This window comes from Cetorhinus maximus, chromosome 20 (assembly GCF_964194155.1).
Source record: "Cetorhinus maximus chromosome 20, sCetMax3.hap1.1, whole genome shotgun sequence".
NCBI classification, from domain to species: Eukaryota; Metazoa; Chordata; class Chondrichthyes; order Lamniformes; family Cetorhinidae; genus Cetorhinus; species Cetorhinus maximus.
The window spans coordinates 41,274,809-41,298,749 of NC_135898.1; the positions used below are offsets into that span (position 1 = coordinate 41,274,809).

The following is a 23,941-nucleotide window of genomic DNA, read 5'->3' on the forward strand; positions in this document are numbered from 1 at the left end:
TTCCCCTTGTGAGGGAGAGTAGCACTATGGGACACAGATTAAGAATAAGGAGTCTACCATTTAATTCAGAGATGATGGGAACTTTTTTTTCCCTCAGAAGGTTGAGAGTCTGTGGAGCTCTCTTCCTCAGAGAGTTATCGAGGTAGGGTCATTGAATATTTTTAAGAAATGGGTAGATAGATTCTTGTCTAACAAGGGAGTCAAAGGATATCGGGGGTAAAGGGGACCATGGCACTGAGGTCACAATCAGGTCAGTGATGATCTTATTGAATGGCGGAGCAGGCTCAAGGGGCCAAAAGGCCTACTCCTGCCCCTAATTTGTATGATTGTACATTTGTATGTTTGTTCTCATTTCCAGGTCTTTTGCACATCACTGCATTAACTTCTCATTTGTATTACAATCTGTGTCTACTTTGTCTGCTCTCTTTGTACTTGCTGAAATATTCTGTGAAACAAATCTGGTGTTCATGGCACAATTGGAAATATTGACTGAGATTCAATCAATGTGAATGCTCAAATGATATGAAATATATGACCACAGCCAGGCTAAGAACCAACTAAACTCATTCTCGGTAATATCATGCAGAGTGAGGTTGGAAACGCAGGGCTGCAAACACAATCCCCAAAAGCAAGAGGCAAAGTCAGCTGGCCAGAAACATGATAAATTAAAATATGATAAGTTAAATTAATTGAATCAGCTCCTCAATTGTAAATCAGATAAGCATTATTGATAAGCATCACAATAGCGCCAATGGTCTCTCTCTCATTCTTCTGGCTGAAGTGACAAATCCAATTCCATGACTAAAACTCAAAAGAAATCGTGGCCATGAATATACCAAGGCTGATGTTAAAAATAGTAATTTAACAAAAAAAAATCACCTGAAAGGCTAGTGGGACACATTCAATAGTAACTTTCAACATTGAATATATATTCTTAAAAGGAAAAGAGTTGCAGGGCAATGGGGGAAATGCAGGAGAATGGAAGCAATTGGAAAGAGCCAGCACAGGCACAATGGGCTGAATGGCCCACTTTTGTGCTGTAATATTCTATGTATACACTGCACACTGAATTCAGGTGTGTTCAAACTTTGTCAGTCCTTTGGAATTGGCCAAAACATCCTCAGTTCAAATGGATATTTCTAGATGGTAAATCGCCACAGAACATTGGTTATTTTAATTTACTATGAATGTATGTACATGATTGTGATTTCTCTTGGTGAACCTACATCCTGCCGAAGAAGTTTTGCGATCTCATCACATGAAACCAAAGGGGTTGTTCTCTATGTTAATGAGTTATGTTTAACGGCCAGCCACAAAGGACAGGAATAACAAAGGTGCACTTCAAGAAGATATACGATTGACATACTTAGCTTTAGCTTCAGCGTCTTCGTAGGCTTTGTTGGAAACATCTTCCAGGCCTCCGATCAGGTGTTTGAATGAACTGTAACAGTCAGAACACAGCTTTCAGCAAATCCACATTCTTACCGAACAATGTAAACTGAAAGAAGGAAGGACACAAGTCAATCTAGGCAAAGCAACCACAAGGCAGGAATATAACACACCGTTCCTGTAACATTTAATGTCAGGACACTCTGAGGCACAATTGCATACACATTCAGCCTTTCTTTCTTCGAATGGAATGTGTTTTAACTAATATTTCACATTTTCACAATGAAAAATATTAAGTATTGAAGGCATGAGGAGAAATTTTTTCATGCAGTGAGTCATTAAGATCTGGAATGTGCTGCCTGAGAGTGTGGTGGAGGCAGGTTCAATCAAGGCACTCAAGAAGGAATTAATTATCTGAAAAAGAAGAATGCAGGGCCATGGGGAGAAGGCAGAGGAGTGGTACCAGGTGCATTGCTCATTCGGAGAGATGGCACAGGCACAACAGGCTGAATGGCCTCATTCTGTGCTGCAACAATTCTTGTGATTCTGAGATTCTGCCTGTCCAGCCTGCCAAGCAGCTTAAAACATCTCTGGCTTTGTGTCTGTACGTGCGCTATCAACAAGTCTATTGAAGGAGCAGTCAGGTCCTTCAGGCATGGGCAGGTCCCTGTGGACTGATGGAAATTGGCAGTCGAGGGCTTCCAAACTGATGCAATGTCAAATATCATTTAGCCGGGGAGGGATGAACAAGGTGCCAGGGGATGTCGAAATAAAGGCCTTAGTAATGCATATTCAGTGAGGAGAAGAGGAAAGCAGGGAGTGACAGCCAATTACCATGGGTACCAGTCCTCCTCAAGGGCAGTTACAGAACTGGTAGGACTCAATTCATTTACTTAAGAGGGGGGGAAAAAAGCAAATGATAGGACAATGGGTCCACTTTGCTTGGGACATTTAAGGATCCAAAAGCCTCCTTCTGTGCTGTAACCATTCTGTAATTCTATGAAGTCAACCGAGTTAAACTCCCCGATCTCGAGAGCAGAAATGTTTTCTATTTGATTACTTTGGACTTCTAGCAATTCTGCACAGATATGGTCTGGTGCACCTAGTGTCAGATATGCACCAGGAGACTCAGGCCTCACAGGAGTCAGAATTAATAATGCCACAGTTGGGACGAAATCTTGTGCTCCTGCTGGTGGTGAGCTTGGAGGCGGGAAGGGCATGTAATTAGGTGAGAAGTTGGCATGCCCGAACACTGGCACCTTTCCACCTCCACCAGAATTAAGTTCTGGACAGGAAGGCCCATGGTCAACCTTCCCACCCTGCCACCAATTGAGGCCCTTAAGTGGTCAATTAATGACCACTTAAAGGCCTCAGCCCACAGGTGCTAACCCAGCTGCAGGTGGCCTGTTACCATGCGGCGTGCACAACAGCCACAACCCTGCAGGCAGCTTGTCACCTCAGGAGTGGGGGGATTCCTTTAAGCAAAGGTAATCAGTGCCCAAATGAGGGACTGGGCATCAGGAAGTGGATGGCCCGTTGATAGCCATCCCCTGCCCTTGCTTTTCTTTTATTCATTTAAGGGACGTGGGCATCACTGGCTGCCCACCCCTAATTGCCCTTGAGAAGGTGGTAGTGAGCTGCCTTTTTGAACCGCTGCAGTCCCTGTGGTGTAGGTACACCCACTGTGCTGTTAGGAAGGCAGTTCCAGGATTTTGACCCAGCGACAGTGAAGGAACGGCGATATATTTCCAAGTCAGGGTGGTGAGTGGCTTGGAGGGAAACTTCCAGCTGGTGGTGTTCCCATCTATCTGCTGCCCTTGTCCTTCTAGGTGGTAGTGGTCGTGGGTTTGGAAGGTGCTGACTAAGGAGCCTTGGCGAGTTTCTGCCGTGCATCTTGTAGATGGTACCTCCCTGGCGATCTTCCTCTCCCCACGCAACCCCCCGCCCCCTTACACGCTACTTACCAGTGTCCTGGGTCGCTCTGCGATCCTGGGACTCCAGGGGATGTTCTTCTGGCAGTAGCCACGGCCTCCATACAAGAGCTGCGAGTCTCTGATTGGCCAGCAGCTCTCACTAGGCAGGACTTCCACCACCAGGAAGGCCCACCCGTGGCCTCACCACTGCCTGATTGGCTTGTGGTTCAGCAGGTCTTCCTGAAAGGAGGCAGCTCCAGTTTCTTCCTGGCTCTTCAGCCGACAGGCGAGATCCCCAACACCAAAGAAGATTCCGTCCATCGTCTTTCTTTCCGATGTACACCTCTCCTGCTTTCCTATAGTATTTATGGTGCTCGATGCCAGTGCTATACCAGTATTTACTAAACATAAAGTCTAATGAGAAAGGTCAGACTTATGTTCTCTGGTTACAGTCCTGCACCACAACATTGCACCAATCCTTTATTTAAAGTGTGAGCAAGTCCCTCAGAATCCCTTTCCAGAAGGATCAGTCAAAAATGGAACTCTGATCAGCGGGAGCAACAATTTTTTCTTTCTATACCTTTCTGTTTCCTCTCAATTAATGGCGATCTCTCATTAGAGCCTTGTTAAAAGGTGCCAGTGTGATAAGGCTGAGTGGCCATCAGTGCAGGTGGTTAGCGGGCATTTTTAACATAACCCACTCACTGGGAAACTGATGGGATCAGGTGCATCGTGTATTTTACACTCCATCCAAATTTACTCTCCGCTGAATTTAATGAGGAGTAATATTGGACAGGGAGTAAAAGTGGATAATATGGGATTCCCGCCTAATGGACAGAATTTTACACTCGCGGGCGGGCGCTCAACTCAATCGGGTGTAAAATATGGCACAATATTTTGGTCTGCGGGCATGCACAAGAGTTGGCAGTGCGTCCGCCAACAATTAAGAAGCCTATTAAGGCCATTAATGTATTAAAAAAAGAGCGATTTTTGCTGCCCGTCCAACTTTACAGTTGGCGGGCGGGCGAATCGGCCAGGCAGCCTTTGGATTTTTGAATAAACCTCGTCCACGGGGTGGGATGAGGTTTCCGAAATTAATTTTTAAAAAAAAATGTTTTGACAGAATTTTTATTATGTATATGTTCATGTGAGCGAGTCCTATGGTGTGGGCAGTTTTTCCGGAATTTCCAAAACTTTATTTTTGATTTTAAAATTCTTCAGCTCCCTGAGGCAGCTCTTTGCCCTCAGGGAGCTTTCATTGCGCAGATGTCAGCCCTCGCCCTCCTCCAGCCCCCACCCCGGCAGCGCTGAGCCTTTCAGCACATGTGAAATCGCAGTCGGGCGGGGTGGGGGGGGGTGCGATCACGGGCAGCGGATCGTTTCCCGGCCTCTCCTGGGCCCACCCCCTGCGCCCGCCCGATGGCCCAAAATCCTGCCCAATGAGTTTGGTTAAAATGACACCCAGGGCTAGATTTTCCCACTGGGGACCAATGGGACCAATCCCATGCCACCTCCATCACCAGCCTGCCATGAAGTGCAATTTTCATGGGGTCATGAAATGACCCTTCAGAGAGGTAGAGAGGTCTAGTTTATTCATTCATTGGATGTGAGAATCGCTGACTAGGCCAGCATTTATTTCCCATCCCTAACTGCCCTTGTTCAGCCACAGGGCTGCGGGTCTGGAGTCACATGTAGGCCAGACCGAGTGAGGGCAGCGGATTTCCTTCCTTAAAGGACATTAGTGAATCAGATGGGTTTTTACAACAATCGGCAATGGTTTCATAATCATTATCAGGCTTATAATTTTTTTAATTAAATTCAAGTTTCACCATATGCCGTGGGATTTGAATCCGGGTCCCCAGAGCATTACCCTGGGTCTCTGGGATACTTGTCAGTGACCATACCACTATGCCATCACCTCCTCCTCTGCTGCCCAATGAGTGGTTGGGGGAGCGGGAATAGGCGTGAGACACCAGGGAAGTGGACCGTATACTGGCCCTAACCGGCAGCCATTACTGTGGCTGTTGTCTGCATGTGGTCTTAATAAAATGAGAGGATTTTCACCTTCAAAGTAGCCAGAACGAAATGAAGAGCTGGGATGCAAGATAGTGAAAGGAAAAGTTAGCTATTAAAGTTTCATTGCTGCTCAGTAGTTTTTTGTCTACACTTTTCATTTTCTCACATTAAATAAAACTAGTTTCAGTGCTGCCACCCCTGTTCCCACCAGGCTGGATCTGGTCAGCTTCACAGAGCTCCTAACCACTGCCCGCCCCAATAAAAATCTCGGGGCATTTCAAGCCAAGCTCTTGATGAACTCCCTAATGATTCAATGCTGCTGAGCAATGAGTGAGGCAACATCACTTTGCCCCCTGCCTCCGCTCTTCCCCCATCTGTGGGAATTGCGAATGAAGCTGGCAGACTAGCACGCAGGCTGCCGGAGCCATTTTGTTTTGCCATCCTGCCTCCATTCTGTCCCAGTTTGGAATGGGAAAATCTGGCCCTCAGAGTCTCTGGTGTTATGCCTTCAGCTTTCTCACACAGCCTCGGTCCTCCCAAGATATTTTCCGGATTGGGATTCATGGCGGCCATTCGTTAAGCAAAAATGTTCCAAGAATTAACAGAAATTAGACTGGGGGGAGAAAAAGTTGGAATTTAAGATTTAGAAATTACTGCTGGTGGCAAGTGGCAGGCAGTGGTTAGGAGCTCTGTGAAGCTGACCAGATCCAGCCTGGTGGGAACAGGGGTGGCAGCACTGAAAGTTTTATTTAATGTGAGAAAATGAAAAGTGTAGACAAAAAACTACTGAGCGACAATGAAATTTTAATAAGCAACCTTTCCTTTCACTATCTTGCATCCCAGCTCTTCATTTCCTTCTGGCTACTTTGAAGGTGAAAATCCTCTCATTTTATTAAGACCACATGCAGACAAAAGCCACAGTAATGGCTGCCGGTTAGGGCCAGTATATGGTCCACTTACCTGGTGTCTCAGCTTCTTCCTTCACTAGCACAGTTCTTCCCTCCACTATTGTAATAGCCGTTAAATTTGATATGAACATTTGAAGTACAGTAACATTACTGAGGGTAATTGTCACCTTCAAGACTCTTTGATTTTTATAAAAGGAGCTTTACAAGGTAATGTACACACTGTGTAAAATATGCCTGACAGCAGGATGATTAAATGTTTGATGTTACAGTGAACCACGTTTCGTTCCAGTCAGTGCTCATATCACTGAATCATTTCCTTCACATCATCAAGTGGTTACTTTGAATAATTAATTCTTATAACACATTAGCCTTGATTATCATGATCTGTGTTATTTTAATCCATTATTCCAATGGATCACCCTTTCTTCAAGTCATTTGAATGTTCATTTGTATTCATGAATACAAACGCAAACATGCATAGACTGTTTCATGTAGCGGATGAAATGGCTTCTGCTCTCAAGCCTTTATACACCAATGATGACATCAGAGGGCACATGACAATGGCAAGCCTATGGCACAAAGACACTTCTCCAAACATCCCCCTTTACACATATAAGAAAACAACCTGCATACAATATCATTTGCAGTTGCAAGTCGGGCACATACATGATCTACAATGAAAATCATCACACCTGCACAGAAAACTGGTCATTCTAGACTGACCCACTTCCATCTGTCCCTACACACATTGCACACATAATCCTTAAAGCATTCAGGTCTTCTAACAGTATGCATGTGATTTGTTATTTGCTGTTCATCTGGTGCCTGCTCATTCCTGGGGTGATGTTGCCTCTCTGGGGAATTTTGCTGCCATGGCGGGTGTTGTTGCTATGGCAATTGTTGCATTTATTTGGGCATGGCCAACCTCTGGGACTGATGGCCTTCCATTTCCTTTTGAGGTTGGTGAATTCACATCTTCCTCATCTGCTATCTGGTGTGAAGCAGCAGCTTCTCCAGTTGTTTATATATATATATCTGCAGTTACAATGATGTCTCTCGTTCATTTTCACCATGTTCGATCGAGGTGACAACTTGTTCATACAAGTCTCAAGTTACCAAGTGAGCTGACTTTTTTTGAGACCATTAACTGTCCTCACTCTAGCCACTCTCCAATTCTCAGCTCTGGCAACAACTTGGCAGTTTTATCAAAGTAAAATTTGGCTTCCTGTCATTTCACTTTGATTTTGTCACTCACCTGCTGTTACAGCTTCTGGCTTCAGTCATGTTTTAACAATTGGAAGAATAGTTTGGGTGCAGCATGGCATTATAGTTACTGAATTGGACTACTTTCCATGCCCACAGTAGGTGCGTTTCTCCACTCTAGGGTTGCCTTGTACACATCTGTGCTGGATCTGCTCGATTCTTTGATGATTCCTTTGAAAATTTTCACAGCTGCCTCAGCTTTTCAATTTGACTGGGGATAGTGTGGAGATGATGTGTAGCGCTGCATTTCCCAGTCATTTATGAAGCACCTGAATTTTTCACTCATGAACTGAGGGCCACTGTCGCTCATCATAATCTAAGGAATGCCATTACGACTAAAGTGTGCTTTCAGGCATTCTACGATGTCACTGGTGGTCATTGGTGTCAGCTTGTCTACCTCCCAGTCTGAACAGTTGTCAACAGTGACGAGATAGTTCCAGTGAGAGTGAAGAGGTGTACTCCAAGCTTCATTCATGGTCTGTCTGGGATGTCATAAGTCATGAGAGGCTCTTTAGCTTGCTTAGCTTGATGTTCATTACAAGCACTGCACTGACTGATGTGGTAGTTGATCTCATTACTCATGTTTGGCCAGTGGAGGACTTCTCTTGCCTTTCTCAGATTACACTCGATCCCTTGATGACTTGCAGGGATGCGCTTCTCTTTCCTCAACTCCTTAGGGATGATGACTCTCTTTCCTTCATACAAGATGCCATCTCGGGCTATCACTTCAACTCTGTATGCCCAATACTCTCTTACAGCAATAGGTATGTCCTCGATGGTTTCCAGCCATCACTACTTTCATCATTACTTCCTGCAGCATTTGGAGAGTTGCATCTCACTACGTAGGTTGCTTGATCTGACTAAGACGCTTGTCTGTCATATCTAATGTCCTTGCTGGGTTGATGACTTCCAAAGCATGTCATGTTGTTGCTTCTTTTTGAATCGGGAACATTTCAGACACAGAACTAGCATCAGCAACTTCCTTCAAAGGGAGTGCAGCTCTTGACAACACATTGGCGATGTATATCCACTTCCCTTGCTTGTACTTCACTTCCAAATGATATCCCTGCAAATGAAGTAACATCCTTTGTAGACGCTTCAGAGTGGTTTGAGAAAGGTGCTTTGAAGCAGCTTGTGGTCAGAATCTATGATCACTTTGTCCCTCCCACGCAGGTATGATTAAAATGCTCACAAGCAGAGGTAGTGGTTCAAGAAGGCAGCTCACCACCACCTTCTTAAGGGCAATTAGGGATGGGCAATGCATGCTGACCTAGCCAGTGACACCCACATCCTGTAAATTAATTTAAAAAAATAGTTATGCACTCTTTCTCAATCTATGCAAAGCATCATGCAATTTGGGCTAACGCTCTGGATGCAAGCACAGTTGGTTGTCCTTGCTGCATGAGGATTGCTCCAAGTCCTGTCTTGTTGGCATCACACTGCAGGGTGGCCTCCTCATTAACATCATAGTACCTCAGCATTGGTGTTGCTGCCACTAGTTGTTTGCTGCGAGGAAAGCGTCTTGCTTGTTCTTTGCCAGAATACCCACTGAACATCCTTTGCTGTGAACTTGCATAGAGGTTCACACTCTGATGACAAATTAGGCAAGAACTTAGCTAGGTTGTTCACAAATCCAACAAATTGTTGCACCACCTTCACACCTGTTGGTTGCTGCATCTCTGCTACTGTTCTCACCTTATCAGGGTCAGGGCAAACTCCTTTCGCTGTCAGTACATGACATATATACTTGACTTCAGTCATCTTCAGTTGCAGTTTCTTCTTATTCAGCTTCAGGTTCATCTGGCGAGCTCTCTACAGCAGTCTCACTAGATTCTGATCATAGCCTGCAATGGCTTCTTCCATTATATCCCACATCCATAGACAAGTAGATCATCCACAATTGCTTCCACTCCCGGAAGATCACTGACTATGTTATGCTGTCTGCCTTGATACTCTTCCAGAGCAGTGGAAATGCCAAATGGCTTGCACAACCACCTGTTCCTCTCAAATGGCATCCAGGACATTGTCAGGAAACTGCTGCTTTCATCCAACTTCACTTGCCAGTATCCATCCTTCGTATCGAGGGTAGTAAAGAACTTGGCCTTGGCAAGCTGCAGTAAAATTTCTTCAATGGATGGCATGGACTAGTGAGATTTCTTTAAAGTTTTATTGAGGTCCTTTGGATCGATGTACATTTCCGTGTTGTTTCACTGCTACCCATACTTCTAACCCAGTCTGTAGGAGTTGTCACTTTCCTGAATTACTCCCATCTTTTCAAGTTCCTCTATCTTGTCTTTCTGGCTGGGCTTCAGGGCAGCTGGAACTCTCCTCAGAAGACGCTGAGTTGGTCTCACACTCTCATCTACTTCAAAATTGTATTCACCAGGAAGATATCCAAGACCTGTGAAAGCATCTTTGTAATTTTTTAGGATTTGCTCAGCAGACAATGGTTTTGTGCCATGTGAAACACTGCAAAACTCTTCTAGTACATGGAGGGTTACCAGTCCAAGCTTTTGACTTGTTTCAGCTTAGAAGGAGTAGGTTTTGCTTCATGCCCAACTATTTGGAACTGTAGATCTTCTTTCTTCCCTTGAATTGGGCTCTCAATTTAGCTTGCTCTCTTGGTGTGAGCATTGTTCCATCATAAAGCCTCAACTTTACCTTCGATGGCTTCATTTTTAGGTCACCATCTTGAGCAACTTCACACAAGTCGACGGAGCTCATGATATTGCATATAGCACCAGTGTCTATCTGACACTTCATATTAACTTGATGCTCTCCTTCTGCAATCATCATTCCAATAGTCATAAGCCATCTTTTCCCTTGAGACTTGATGGTGCCAGCCAGTGCTAGGGTGTAGAATGATTCATCAGGTTCATTGTCCAACATCTCTCTATGAACAATCTTTATAGGCTTGCTTTTCTTCTTTCCAGCAAAACACCTGCTTGCAAAGTGATTCAGCTTCTTGCAGATTGAGCACTGCCTTCCCCATGCTGGACACGCTTCCTTTTCTTTGGTGTGGTGTCCTCCAGTACCCTGGCCTTGATCTTTCTGCTGGCCCTTCTCATAGAGTCATAGAGGCCTACAGTATAGAAAAAGGCCCTTCGGCCCATCGAGTCTGCGCCAGTCATACACGTACTTAACTATTCTAATCCCATTTTCCAGCACTAGGCCCATAGCCTTATATGCCATGAAATCGCAAATGCACATCCAAATACTTCATAAATGTTATGAGGGTTTCTGCCTCTACCACCCTTTCAGTCAGTGAATTCCAGATTCCCACCACCCTCTGGGTGAAAGAATTCTTCCTCACATCCCCTCTAAACCTCCTGCCCCTTACCTTAAGTCTATGCCCCATGGTTATTGATCCCTCCACCAATGGGAAAAGTTCCTTCCTGTCGACCCTATCTATGCCCCTCATCATTTTATACACCTCAAATCATGTCCCCCATCAATCTCCTCTGCTCCAAGGAAAATAGCGCCAGTGTATCCAATCTCTCCTCATAACTAAAACTCTCTAGCCTAGGCAACATCCTGGTAAATCTCCTCTGCACTCTCTCTAGTGCAATCATATCCTTCCTATAATGCGGATTCCAGAGCTGCACACAATACTCTAGCTGTGGCCTAACCAGTGTTTTATACAGTTCCCGCATATTCTCTCTGTTCTTTTATTCTATGCCTTGGCTAATAAAGGCAAGTATCCCATATGCCTTCTTAACCACCTTATCTACCTGTCCCGCTACCTTAAGGGACCGGTGGACATGCATACCAAGGTCCCTCTGATCCTCGGTACTTCCCAGGGTCCTACTATTCATCGTGTATTTCTGTGCCTTGTTTGTCCTGCCCAAGTGCATCACCTCACACTTATCCGGATTAAATTCCATTTGCAACTGATCAGCCCATCTATATCCTCCTGTAATCTAAGGCTATCCTCCTCACTATTTACCACCTCACCAATTCTTATGTCATCCGCAAACTTACTGATCAACTCTGCTACATTCAAGTCAAAATCGTTTATATATACTATAAGCAGCAAGGGACCCAACACCGATCCCTGTGGAACCCTACTAGACACAGGCATCCAGTCACAAAAACACCCCTCGCCCATCACCCTCTGCTTCCTGCCACTCAGCCAATTCTGGATCCAATTTGCCAAATTGCCTTGGATCCCATGCGCTCTTACCTTCGTTATCAGTCTCCTATGCGGGACCTTATCAAAAGCCTTGCTGAAGTTCAAGTTGACTACGTCAAATGCATTGCCCTCATCTACACACCTGGTCACCTCTTCGAAAAATTCAATCAAATTGGACAGACATGACCTCCCCTTGACAAAACCATGCTGACTGTCCTTGATTAATCCCTGTCTCTCCAAGTGTAGATTAATTCTGTCCCTCAGAATTGCTTCCAATAGTTTCCCCACCACTGAGGTTAGACTGACTGGCCTGGAGTTCCCTGGTTTATCCCTTCCTCCCTTCTTGAATAACGGTACTACATTGGCTGTCCTACAGTCCTCTGGCACCACTCCTGAGGCCAGAGAGGTATTGAAAATTATTGCCAGCGCCCCCTATCTCCTCCCTTGCCTCACTCAACAGCCTGGAATACATTTCATCCAGGCCTGGAGATTTATCTACTTTTAAGCCTGCCAGACCACTTAGAACCTCCTCCCTTTCTAGGCTAATTTCTTTAATTATAATCACAGTCCTTCTGCCTGATTTCCATACCCACGTTGTCCCTCTCACTTGTGAATACCGACACAAAGTATTCATTTCGAACCCTACATCATCTTCTGGCTCCACACACAAATTACCACTGGTCCTTAATGGGCCCTACTCTTTCCCTATTTATCCTCTTACTCTTAATGTACTGTACAATAACTTTGGATTTTCCTTTATTTTACCTGCCAATGTTTTTTCATGCCCCCTTTTTGCTCTCCTAATTTCCTTTTTAAGTTCTCCCCTACACATTCTATACTCCTCTAGGGCTTCCACTGTTTTGAGCCCTCGGTATCTGCCTCCCTTTTTCTCTTCATCCAATCCTGTATATCCCTCGACATCCAGGGTTCCCTGGATTTGTTGGTCCCACCCTTTGTCTTTACTGGAATATGTTGGCCCTGTACTCTCCCTATTTGCTTTTTGAATGAGTCCCACTGCTCTGACGCAGATTTACTTAAAAGTAGCTGCTCCCAGACCACTCTGGCCAAATCATACCTGATCTTATTAAAATCGGCCTTCCCCCAATTTAGAACTCTGATTTTTGGCCCATCCTTGTCCTTTTTCATAACAACCTTGAATCTAATGGAGTTATGATCACTATCTGCAAAATGTTCCCCCACTGATACCTCTAACAGTCCTGGCTTCATTCCCTAAAATTAAGTCCAGCACCTCTTGTAGGACCTTCTACGTACTGGCTTAAAAAGCTCTCCTGGATGCATTTTAAGAATTCCGCTCCCTCTAAACCTATCACACTATGACTAACTCAGTTAATGTTCGGTAAGTTGAAATCCTACCCTATTAATTTTACACTTCTCTGAAATTTGCCTTCATATCTGCTCTTCTATTTCTCTCTGACTGTTTGGGGACCTATAGTACACTCCCAGCAATGTGATTGCTCCTTTTTTGCTTTTCAGTTCCACCCAAATGGCTTCATTTGAGGAGCCTTCTAAGATGTCATCCCTCCTTACTGCTATAATTGATTCCTTGATCAATATTGCAATACCCCCTCTTCTTTTACCTCCTTCCCTGTCTCGCCTGAAGACCCTATATCCTGGAATATTGAGCTGCCAATTCTGCCCCCCTTTCAACCATGTCTCTGTGACAGCAATGACATCATACTTCCGTGTGTTAATTCGTGCCCCCAACTCATCTGCCTTATTTCGTCAGACTCCTTGCATCAAAATAAATGCCATCCAACCTTGCTAAACTCCCTTGTGCCTTAACTGGCCTATAATTTCTATGCCTTCCAGACTTACTTGCTCTATAATTTTGGCTGTGCATCTCCCCAACAGCACTAGCAAACCTCCCCGCAAGGATGTTGGTCCCATTCCGGTCCAGATGCCACTTGTACAGGTCCCACCGCCCCCAGAAACGGTAATGTCCCAGAAATCTAAAGCCCTCCCTCCTGCACCATCTCTCCATGCATTCATCTGGAATAATCTCCTATTTCTAAACTCACTAGTGCATGGCACCAGAAATAATCCAGAGATTACTATCTTTGAGGTCCAGCTTCCGAGCTCCTTAAATTCTACATGCAGGACCTCATCCCTCTTTCTACCTTTGTCATTGGTGCCAACATGTACCACAATCTCTGCCTGTTTGCCCTCCCCCTTTAGAATGCCCTGCAGCCGTTCAGTGACATCCTGGACCCTGGCACTATGGAAGCAACATACCATCCTGGATTCACGTCTACATTCTGCAAATAGTTCTTCCTTCTCTCCATTATTTTGCGCTTGGAAGGCCTGAACTGCCTCTCAGCAGGGTGCAAAGCCTGGTCAGTTCTATCATTACTCTGCAGCTGATGATTGACCACTTCAGAGCTTCTACACAAGTCAATAGCTTTCTTGAGAGTAAATCTCTCCTCTCTTAGCAGACATGCTCTCACTGCAGGATCTCTTGTCCCTAAGACAATCCTATCTCTGATCAGATCATTCTTCAGTTGCTCAAACTCACAAGATTCAGCTAGTCATCTCAGTACAATCACATATTGATCAATGTTCTCCCCCTCTTCCTGAGCACTGGCGTTGAACACGTGGAGTTCATATGTAACATCAGTAGAGGGTTCCAAGTCTACTTTCAAAGCCTCCAATATTTCACAAGACTGGATTTTCAGTTCCTCAGTTCCTGAGATCCAGGGTGCAATAAAGCTTGTAGCACTTTTACGCCAGCATAACAGAGTTGCTTATCTTATTTGTTCAGGTTTCTAGTTTAACTTGTGGCAATTTCATAGTTTTGCCATTGAGACTGAAAGAATTGCAGAAGCTAACCAAGGCTTCTTCCAAACCCACAACCCCTACCATCTAGAAGGACAAGGGCAGCAGATACACGGGAACACCACCACCTGGAAGTTCCCCTCCAAGCCACTCACCATTCTGACTTGGAATTATATCGCCATTCCTTCGCTGTTGCTGGGTCCAAATCCTGGAACTCCCTCCTTAACAGTATACCTACACCACGGGGACTGCAGCAGTTCAAGAAGGCAGCTCACCCCCACCTTCTCAAGGGCAATTAGGGATGGGCAATAAATGCTGGCCCAGCCAGTGATGCCCACATCCTGTAAATTAATTTTTTTAAATTCCAATTTATTTTCAAATCTGCTTTCATCTCTATAGCAACCAGCACTGGAATATTCAAAGTCAGACTGACTCACTTATTTGACCAATATCCCCTATAAAGTTGCAGACTGAAGTTGTAATGATTCGCTGTCAAAATATACTCAATTTCCGCTTCACACTTCTGACACCATGTTCCGACTGGTGGATGGAATGGCTTCTGCTCTCAAGGCTTTATACACCAAGGATGACATCAGAGTTCACATGACTATGGCAAGCCCTTGCCACATTACACAAAGGCACTTTTCCAAGCAAACTCTCACCCATACTGTGGTGACAAGAGCAGGTCAGAAGGTGGGAGTTCTGCAGTGAATAACTCACCCCCAACTTCCCAAAGCCATCTACAAGGCACGAGTCAGGAGTGTGATGGAAAACTCTCCACTTGACTGGATAAGTGCGGCTCCAACAACACTCAAGAAGTGCGACACCATCAAGGTCAAAGCAGCCCACTTGATCAGTGCCCCATCCACCATCTTAAACATTCACTCCCTTCACCAGCAGCACACAGTGACAGGAATGTGTATAATTTACAAGCTGCGCTGCAACAATTCATCACACACAACCACATAAACACGGTTTCAGACATACATTAAATATATGTCCTAGTTGTACAAACTAACTACCCTAGTGGCTCAATGGGTGCACAGAATGATCAGAGACATACAGGTCAAGGAAGTCCCAGTCCCAGTCCTCAGGAGGGGTGTGAAGGAACCAAGCTGATCTCAGAATCCCCAAGCCACACCAGAAAAATCAACCAGGATTCCTGTTCTCAATCCCAGAGTCCATTGTGGAAGATCACATGTCCAACAGGCATTGGGTGAACAGGAGTGGGCTGAGCAGGGAGGGATTCCCAAGAATGGAACAGCACACCCAAACTAAGGAACCTAACAGCAATGTGTGGACCAGGACCGGATAACTATGAACAAGGATTATTTGAGGCAGCAAATAGGAAAATAAATAAGTTGATATAATTTCCATACAGACAGCAAATGTGAATATTGAAAACAAGAATCTTATAAAAAAGACAGTGGCGCTAGAATAATTGATCAGGTGATGGTCACCAGTGACTGAATACTAATGCACTGCTCTGTGCAGTGATAGAGCTTGGATTCCCTGGTATGATTTTCATTCCATTGAGCTTGCAAACACACTGAGGCTGTAAGACATGCCACGGGGTAGCCAGGAGATTCAATAGGGAGAGCAAACAGAGAAAAAAAAATCTACTGTTAAACCACAGGTTCTGGAGCAAAACGGCAATGACAGGTTACAGACCAGCATAGATCAGTGCACAGGTACAGACAGGAATGGGTTCCAGACCGGCACAGGTTGCAGACCAGTAAAGATTACAAACTAGAAAAGGTTACAGACCAAAACAGGATACAGACCAGCATACAGAATACAGACCAGCATACAAGATACAGAACAGAACAGGGTACAGACCAGCATACAGGATACAGACCAGAACAGGATACAGACCAACATACAGGATACAGACCAGAACAGGATACAGACCAACATACAGGATACAGACCAGAACAGGATTCAGACCAGCATACAGGATACAGACCAGAACAGGATTCAGACCAGCATACAGGATACAGACCAGTTTGATCAACATACAGGATACAGACCGAACAGGATACAGACCAGTATAGACCAGCATACAAGATACAGACCAGAACAGGATAAAGACCAGTATATATCAGCATACAGGATACAGACCAGAACAGCACGGAGAAGAATAAGTTCCAGGGCTGCCCAGAGCAGACCCTGGGAGTAACTGACCTATCTGCCTCTGCAATCGGTGAACCTTGAATTTGGGGGACATATATTTTACTTGAGGCTGACATTCTGCAGGGAAGCAGTGACATTACAATGTTAAATGACACACTTATGGCTGCTTGAGGTGGTCTCGCTGGGCTGTAAGATTACTCGGCACTAAAGTGCGTCATATTACATCCGATACACAAGGGGGAAGTTTCTGGACGAACTCAAGCCATACAAATGTGGGTGTGCTGTAGATATCCTCTCTGGTATACTGGTGCTTGTCACTCCCATAAATAGTCTGAATCTTATGTTAAAGGGTATTGTCCAAAATCTAATTATACAATTGCATGACCCAGGGGTGTAACAAAAGGCCCCCCTTGTGGTCTGAACTTTACATTGTGCCTTTCGCAAGTGTGTTTCTTCAATCTTTCCAACGGCAGACTGGGTAATGTGAGGCCAGATGCGAATGGTTGAGCTAATCTATTTCACAACAAGTGAACACAGAGTAACAATCAAATTAGTTCATTGGTTTAACAGTTAACAGTTAATTAGCTTAATCTCATCTCTTTCCTGGAGAACATGAGATAAACTGAACCACGTGCTCTATCCTTTTTGTGATATGGCTCACTTGTTTTTTGCATTATATTTCTTTCAGACTATTTCTAACTGCAAAACTGACCTCCCACACTTTTTTGAGCTTCCAGTTGCAGAACCCACACCTCAGGGCTACGCCTTGCAGTCTTGTTTTGAAACCTAATTGCTCAGCTATTGCTTTGTACCATTTGTGGCTTGTGATGCTGACTTGTTCTGTGATAGTGATGCACTCGTACATGATTTACTTCCTTAGGATATCAAGGCCTTGGAGAAGGTGCAGTGGAGATTCACTGGAACAGTAACAGGGGTGAAGGACTTCAGTTCTGTGGAGAGATGAGATTTGCTGGGATTGTTCTCCATTGAGCAGAGAAACTTAGAGGAAGATTTCACTGAGGTGGTCGAAATTACAAAAGGTTTTGATTGAGTAGATTTGGCAAAACTGTTTACATTGTCTAAAGGGTTGGTTAGCAGAGGACAAAGGTTGAAGACAATTGTCCAAAGAATCAGGAAGAAGATGAGTTTTTCTATGTGCCAAGTTATAATCTTGAATGTACCCACTGAAAGGATGGTGGAAGCAGATTCAATAGTAACTTTTGTTACAACTGGGATGGGAGGAGTGCGCAGTTTCTCTCGCCCCACTACTCCACAGGTTGCACCATAATAGCCAAATGTTTACTTTCACTATTGTCAGAACCAGAATGAAAGAGACTTTAACCAGGTTTCTTTCAATAAACTCAGAATGATTGATTCATTATGTAATGAAACTTCTTTTTTAAAACAAGTTGCAAAACATACAATTAACATACAATTTGTAATCTGGAATTGTAACTATCTGCTCCTTTTTAAAATCCCAACACATACATAAACACACACAACAAAGGACAAAACAAATAGAATCTCTGCAGAGGTTAGCCTCTAGAGGGATAAAGTTCGAAGGATTTTGATGCTCTCAATCCAGTATTTGCTATGTGTGAAGACTGATTGCTGGTCACGGTAGCTGTCTGGACATTCTTTCCAAAGAAGCTTCAGCGTGGAGGAGAATAGAGCTGGATCAATTCTTGGGATCTCTCTCTCTTGTCTTAGCTTTTTAGGTTTCCAAATGCAGAAGAGTTATACTGAGAAGAGAGACCCTGGCTGAATACTGATAACTACACCATGTTTCAGGCAAGGCAGGGAGAGAGCAAGTTAGGAAAGCCTTCCTTCTCGGCTTATTTCCCAAAACTGAGTCCAAAAAAAAAATGTTCTGAACATAAAACTCATTTCAGTCAAGTGGTTTCCAGAAAATCCAGGGCCTCTGCCTTTTAAAAAAAAGTTATTTTTCTCCAACAATTAAAGTAATTAAAGTACAAATAAGCAAATCGCTCTCATCTCCTCAAGTGCCTTGCTAGACATTTAGCTGGAGTCATATGATTTCTTAGAAAAGGGAGGCTGTTCACAGTCCAAGGTGAACTTATAACCCTTAAAAAAATACTCTAGGTTAGTTTCTAAGGAAGTGTCCTGATTCCAATGTCCTTCCAATTTTTAAAAACACATAGTTTTTGAAAACATGGATTTCTAACACTTTCAAAAGGGAGCTGGATAAATACCTGAAAAAAAATTGCAGGACTATGGGGAAAGAGCAGGAAAGTGGCACTAACTGGAAAGCTCTTTCAAAGCATTGGCACAGGCATGATGGGCCGAATGGTCTCCTCTGTGTTCCTACTTGGAGTGCGAGTTGCAAGAGGCCACATTCTAAGACTCTCAAAATGAATATGGGCCAACCTGCTTAATAGACCTGGGGTGAGGTGATTGGCCCTTCACTGTCCAGTTGTGGTTTCCACGAGCCTGTTCATCTGACTTCAATATAGGCACTCACTGCCTGCTACCTGTCACTCTGCTTTTAAACCTGTCGGAATTCACTCCTAAACACAACATCTAAACATAGCACAATCATAAAGTCAGTTTTCTGAAGAAAGAAATGAACAAAAATACTAAATTGTGACAGCAAGAAAACCATTAAATACATTTCTTGGATGAGATTTAACTATCTGCTTTTGGATTGTATCTCAAAAGTCATTCTGCTCAGATTATGTGACTCAAGTTGAAATTTGACATGGCCTTTGTTTATATGACAGCTATAATTTAGGATATTCTCAATACCTTTGTAATTTAATAATGACTTTGTTGGAGTTAAAAATCTAATTCTACACACAAAGTAAAATGTCAATATTTGTTAATGAACCAATTACAACAATAAACTGTTCAGCAAATCTATGAAATCTTAATTTTGTGAATAAATGCAATTGTTACAATTAATTATTAGCAAAGTTTCTAGGAAGATCAAGATTGGCAGCGCTACAATCTCCAAGATGTCCATTTGCCAGCCACACCTAGGGTAGATCTACACCACCTGAATGGTAATCTGACCAGGGCAGGTGGCACACCTATTGTAGAACTTCAATAATGATTGCTTTCTTTTGCTGCATTGCCCTGTTCTGCCTGTTTGTAAGTGTCATGTGACCTTATAGATGTAATAATGCACTGAGGCATTACTATGTAATAAGACCTATGAGGACTTATTGGACTTTAACTTACACAGATATGTAGACATGGAAGCGATAAGATTGGTTTTACTTACTCTCTGTCAATCACTAGGCAAGTCACTGTTTCAGCTGCAATGACATTGGCTGTCCTCACATCCTCTCTGTAAAAGGAAACAGAAATAGAGTGTAAATTAATGCTGCAGACATCATTTAGGCTTGTTGGAACCGAGGACAATGTGGGGTAACTTTAAATTTCTGCAGTAGCAGGAAATCTGGTGGATATTGGATCTGCTATGTTATGCAAGCTGTGACACAGAAAGAATATTGGGCAGTGTGTTCACTGGTAACCAAAGGGAGGGAAACATCAGAGTGCGAGACCCACAGCTGCTGAATAGCTCTGAATTAATGGCATTCGTCCTTTACCATTAAGATCACAGAATCACACAGTGCAGAAGCAGCCCTTCGGCCCATCGAGTCTGCACCGACATAATATATTGATATATTGCATTAACCAGGAGCTGTTAGTTCAATCTTAAGCAGGATTTTAACTTGCGTGTGGCATTTTTTGGTTTCTGTCTGTAAAGGGAAAAAAAATGATAGTCATCATCATTAAGTTCAGTTAGCTGTTAGTGAAAGGCCTGGAGCCATTCGTCTCCTTAAACTAACACGGGGCCATATGCCTGTCCAGTGGGAACCAGGCAGGCGAGCAGTTAAAATTGCTCTTGGAACTTACTGTCGGGGTTCCACAATTTTAGCCTACTTTTCTGAGCAGGTGAGAGGGAGACTGGCCAAAAACTGGCGAGGTCTTTTTTTTAAAATGCAGATTAGGCTCCGATGATGACACTGAGCCAAGTTTGCTATTTTGGCAACAGCCTGTGTGGGAAAACCGTTCTGGATTCCAAATCAGGCCAATCTGGCTGGAAAAGGAGCCAGGACTGAAAGAGGCACTGTGGTCATGGTTTTACTTCCATTTTCATTGTTTCTAGTGGGGCCTTGAGGAGGATGAGTGCACCCGTGATCTTGAGGGCCACACAAGCCTCCTCCTAACCACTTACCCCAGTGCCAGGGACCAGATCCCAGTCCTCCTGTCACCCAACAGTCTGCTCCTACCTACCGGCCATCTGTCGTTTCTCACTTGTTCTGGGTGGAGACTGACAGGGGCTTATGCAAATGAAGCCTAAGAGTTAAAATGTTCCAAGGGCAATTTTAACTGCTCACCTGCCTGGTTTCCACGTGTTTTCCTTAGGATTTCATGGGTTATATTGAACGCAACTAGACATGACGACTGCCAACTCATGAAGGTTTCATCATGTGGCCTCAAGCCTTCAACTGCTCTGCCTGCACAGGTCCACCATTCATCTTCTAAAATGTCCACCCTTGTACTTTACCGCATTCCTCCATCACTTGGGAGGCAAATAGGGCAAGAAATTGGGCTCAGAAGTGCCGTATTTTGACTATTATGAGTGTCCTAAAAGTTCCAAAATGTCATCCGTGGCACAGGCGCATACCTGTGAAGTGAATCACTTTGGCGCCACATTGTTGTGGGCCTCAGTGCACACGCGCAGCAAATATCTACCAGAAGTAGGAGGAGCAGGCAGATCGTAATGTTAATCAGTCTCAAAGCTGAGCTGACGCCAGCAATGCATTTTCAGATCTCAGTGCTCCAGCTAATGCCCTCCTTTAACCTTGGACAGCTGAGGATGTGTTCAGTGGCAGAAAGGACCCTCCACCAGCACTATGTAAAGGATCATCATCTACATTCAGGTTAGTTGCTAATTGATTTCTTCAGTCTTACAGGTATTTAGTGCTTTCGAAGCTGCTTCAGGTTGCTCCTGCAGGGAGTGGTGTGGCAGGGGGAGAGACTGTTTATCCCCTCGCAAGATGCCCTTAAACAGCTCTGGTCTTAGAAGGCCCTAGCTTTGGATTGCAACAACGTAACATGGGTGATAGCTGCCTGGGCTGACAGGCAACAGCAAGGGCACTGGTGGAATGGCAGTGGTGGGAGGATGAACGCTGTCATCCGAAGACAGGACAGCGGGTTTGTCCTCCACGGAGGCACCATCATGAACCTAGGGTGGCACTTCATCAATGCTAGTAATCTGCTGGAGCACAGGTTGCTGGACTGCTGTAAGAGCTTGCAAGCCCCTTTGAACATTGTAATCCACAACCTCGATGGCAACAGCCTGCTTGATTTCAGCCCGAACTTTCACTGGAGGAATTTATTCTTTCACAGGATCTGGACGCTGCTGGCTGGGCCAGCATTTATTGCCCATCCCTAATTGTCCTTGGGAAGGTGGTGGTGAGCTGCCGTCTTTACCCGCTGCAGTCCATATGGTGTAGGTACACCCACAGTGCTGTTAGGGAGCGAGTTCCAGGATTTTGACCTAGCAACATTGAAGGAATGATGATATATTTCCAAGTCAGGATGGTGTGTGGCTTGGAGGGGAACTTGCAGGTGGTGGTGTTCCAATGCATCTGCTGCCCTTGTACTTCCAGGCGGTAGAGGTCGTGGGTTTTGTAAGGTGCTGTTGAAGGAACCTTGGTGAGTTGCTGCATTGCATCTTGTCGATGGTACACACTGCTGCCACTGTGTGTTGAGGGTGGAGGACGTGGACGTTGGAGGTGGTGCACGGGTTGCCAATCAAGTGAGTTGCTTTGTCCTGGATGGTGTCAAGCTTCTTGAGTGTTGTTGGAGCTGCACTCATCTAGGCAAATGGGAAGTATTCCATCACACTCCCGACTTGTGCCTTGTAGGTGGTGGACAGGCTTTAGGGAGTCAGGAGGTGACTTACTCGCCACAGAATTCCCAGACTCTGACATGCTCTTGTAGCAACAGTATTTATATGGCTGGTCTAGGTGAGCTTCTGGTCAATGGTAACCCTAGGATATTGATAGTGGGGAGCTCAGGGATGGTAATGCCATTGAATGTCAAGGAGTGATGGTTGGGTTCTCTCTTGTTGGAGATGGTCATTGCCTGGAACATGTGTGACATGAATATTACTTACCACTTATCAGCCCAAGTGTGATTGTTGACCAGGTATTACTGCATGTGGGCACGGACTGCATCAGTATCTGAGAAGTTACGAATGATGCTGAACATTGTACAATCATCAGCGATCAACTTCTGACCTTATGATAAAGGGAAGGTTATTGATGAAGCAGCTGAAGGTGGTTGGGCTGAGGACACTACCCTGAGGAACTCCTGCAGTGATGTCCTGGAGATGATATGACTGACCTCCAACAACCATAACCATCTTCCTTTCTGCTAGGTATAACTCCAACCAGCGGAGAACTTTCCCCCCAATTCCCATTGACTCCTGTTTTGCTAGGGCTCCTTGATGCCACACTCAGCCAAATGCTGCCTTATTGTCAAGGGCAGTCACGCTCACCTTACCTCTTGAGTTCAGCTCTTCTGTCCATGTTTGAACCAAGGCTGTAATGAGGTCAGGAGCTGAGTGGCCCTGGTGGAACCCAAACTGGGCTCCAGTGAGCAGGTTATTGCTAAGCAAGTGCTGCTTGATAGCACTGTTGATGACCCCTTCCATCACTTTACTGAAGAGAGTAGGCTGATGGGGCGGTAATTGGCTAGGTTGGATTTGTCCAGCTTTTTGTGTACAGGGCATACCTGGGCAATTTTCCACATAGCCGGGTAGGTGCCGGTGTTATAGCTATACTGGAACAGCTTGGATAGGGGCGCAGCTCATTCTGGAGCACAGGTCCTTAGTACTATTGCTGGAATGTTGTCAGGGCCCGTAGCCTTTGCAGTATTCAGTGTCTTTAGCTATTTCTTGATATCACTTGGAGTGAATCAAATTGGCTGAAGACTGGCATCTGTGATGCTGGGGAACTCAGGAGGAGGCTGAGATGAATCATGTACTCGGCACTCCTGGCTGAAGATTGTAGCAAATGCTTCAGCCCTGTCTTTTGCACTGATGTGCTGGGCTCCCCCATCATTGAAGATGGGGATATTTTTGGAGCCTCCTCCTCACAGCGAGTTGTTTAATTGTCCATCACCATTCACGACTGGATGTGGCTGGACTGCAGAGCTTAGATCTGATCCGTTGATGTGGGATCGCTTAGCTCTGTAAATCACATGCTGCTTATGCTGTTAGGCACACAAGTAGATTATTTTCTCCCAAGTGTACTTTGCATGGCGTTTATTTTAAGACAGTGAATTTCTGGGAATAGTAGTAGTCATCATCGAGCATGCTAGGCTTTCATGCCTCCCTGCAGCATGTTTTTGTC

At 44.7% G+C, this 23,941-nt stretch overlaps 1 protein-coding gene across 3 annotated transcripts in view; it reads right to left on the reverse strand.

Moving 5' to 3' along the window:
* Positions 1-23,941, reverse strand: part of prkg1b (protein kinase cGMP-dependent 1b) — an 855,320-nt gene that overhangs the window by 130,402 nt on the left and 700,977 nt on the right. For all 3 annotated transcript variants that reach the window (XM_078565944.1, XM_078565943.1, XM_078565942.1), the window contains exons 8-9: positions 19,792-19,857; positions 1,367-1,441 (exon numbers count right to left, since the gene is read on the reverse strand). In XM_078565944.1, coding sequence (XP_078422070.1) covers positions 1,367-1,441; positions 19,792-19,857 — 141 coding nt within the window. The remainder of the gene's footprint in view (positions 1-1,366; positions 1,442-19,791; positions 19,858-23,941) is intronic.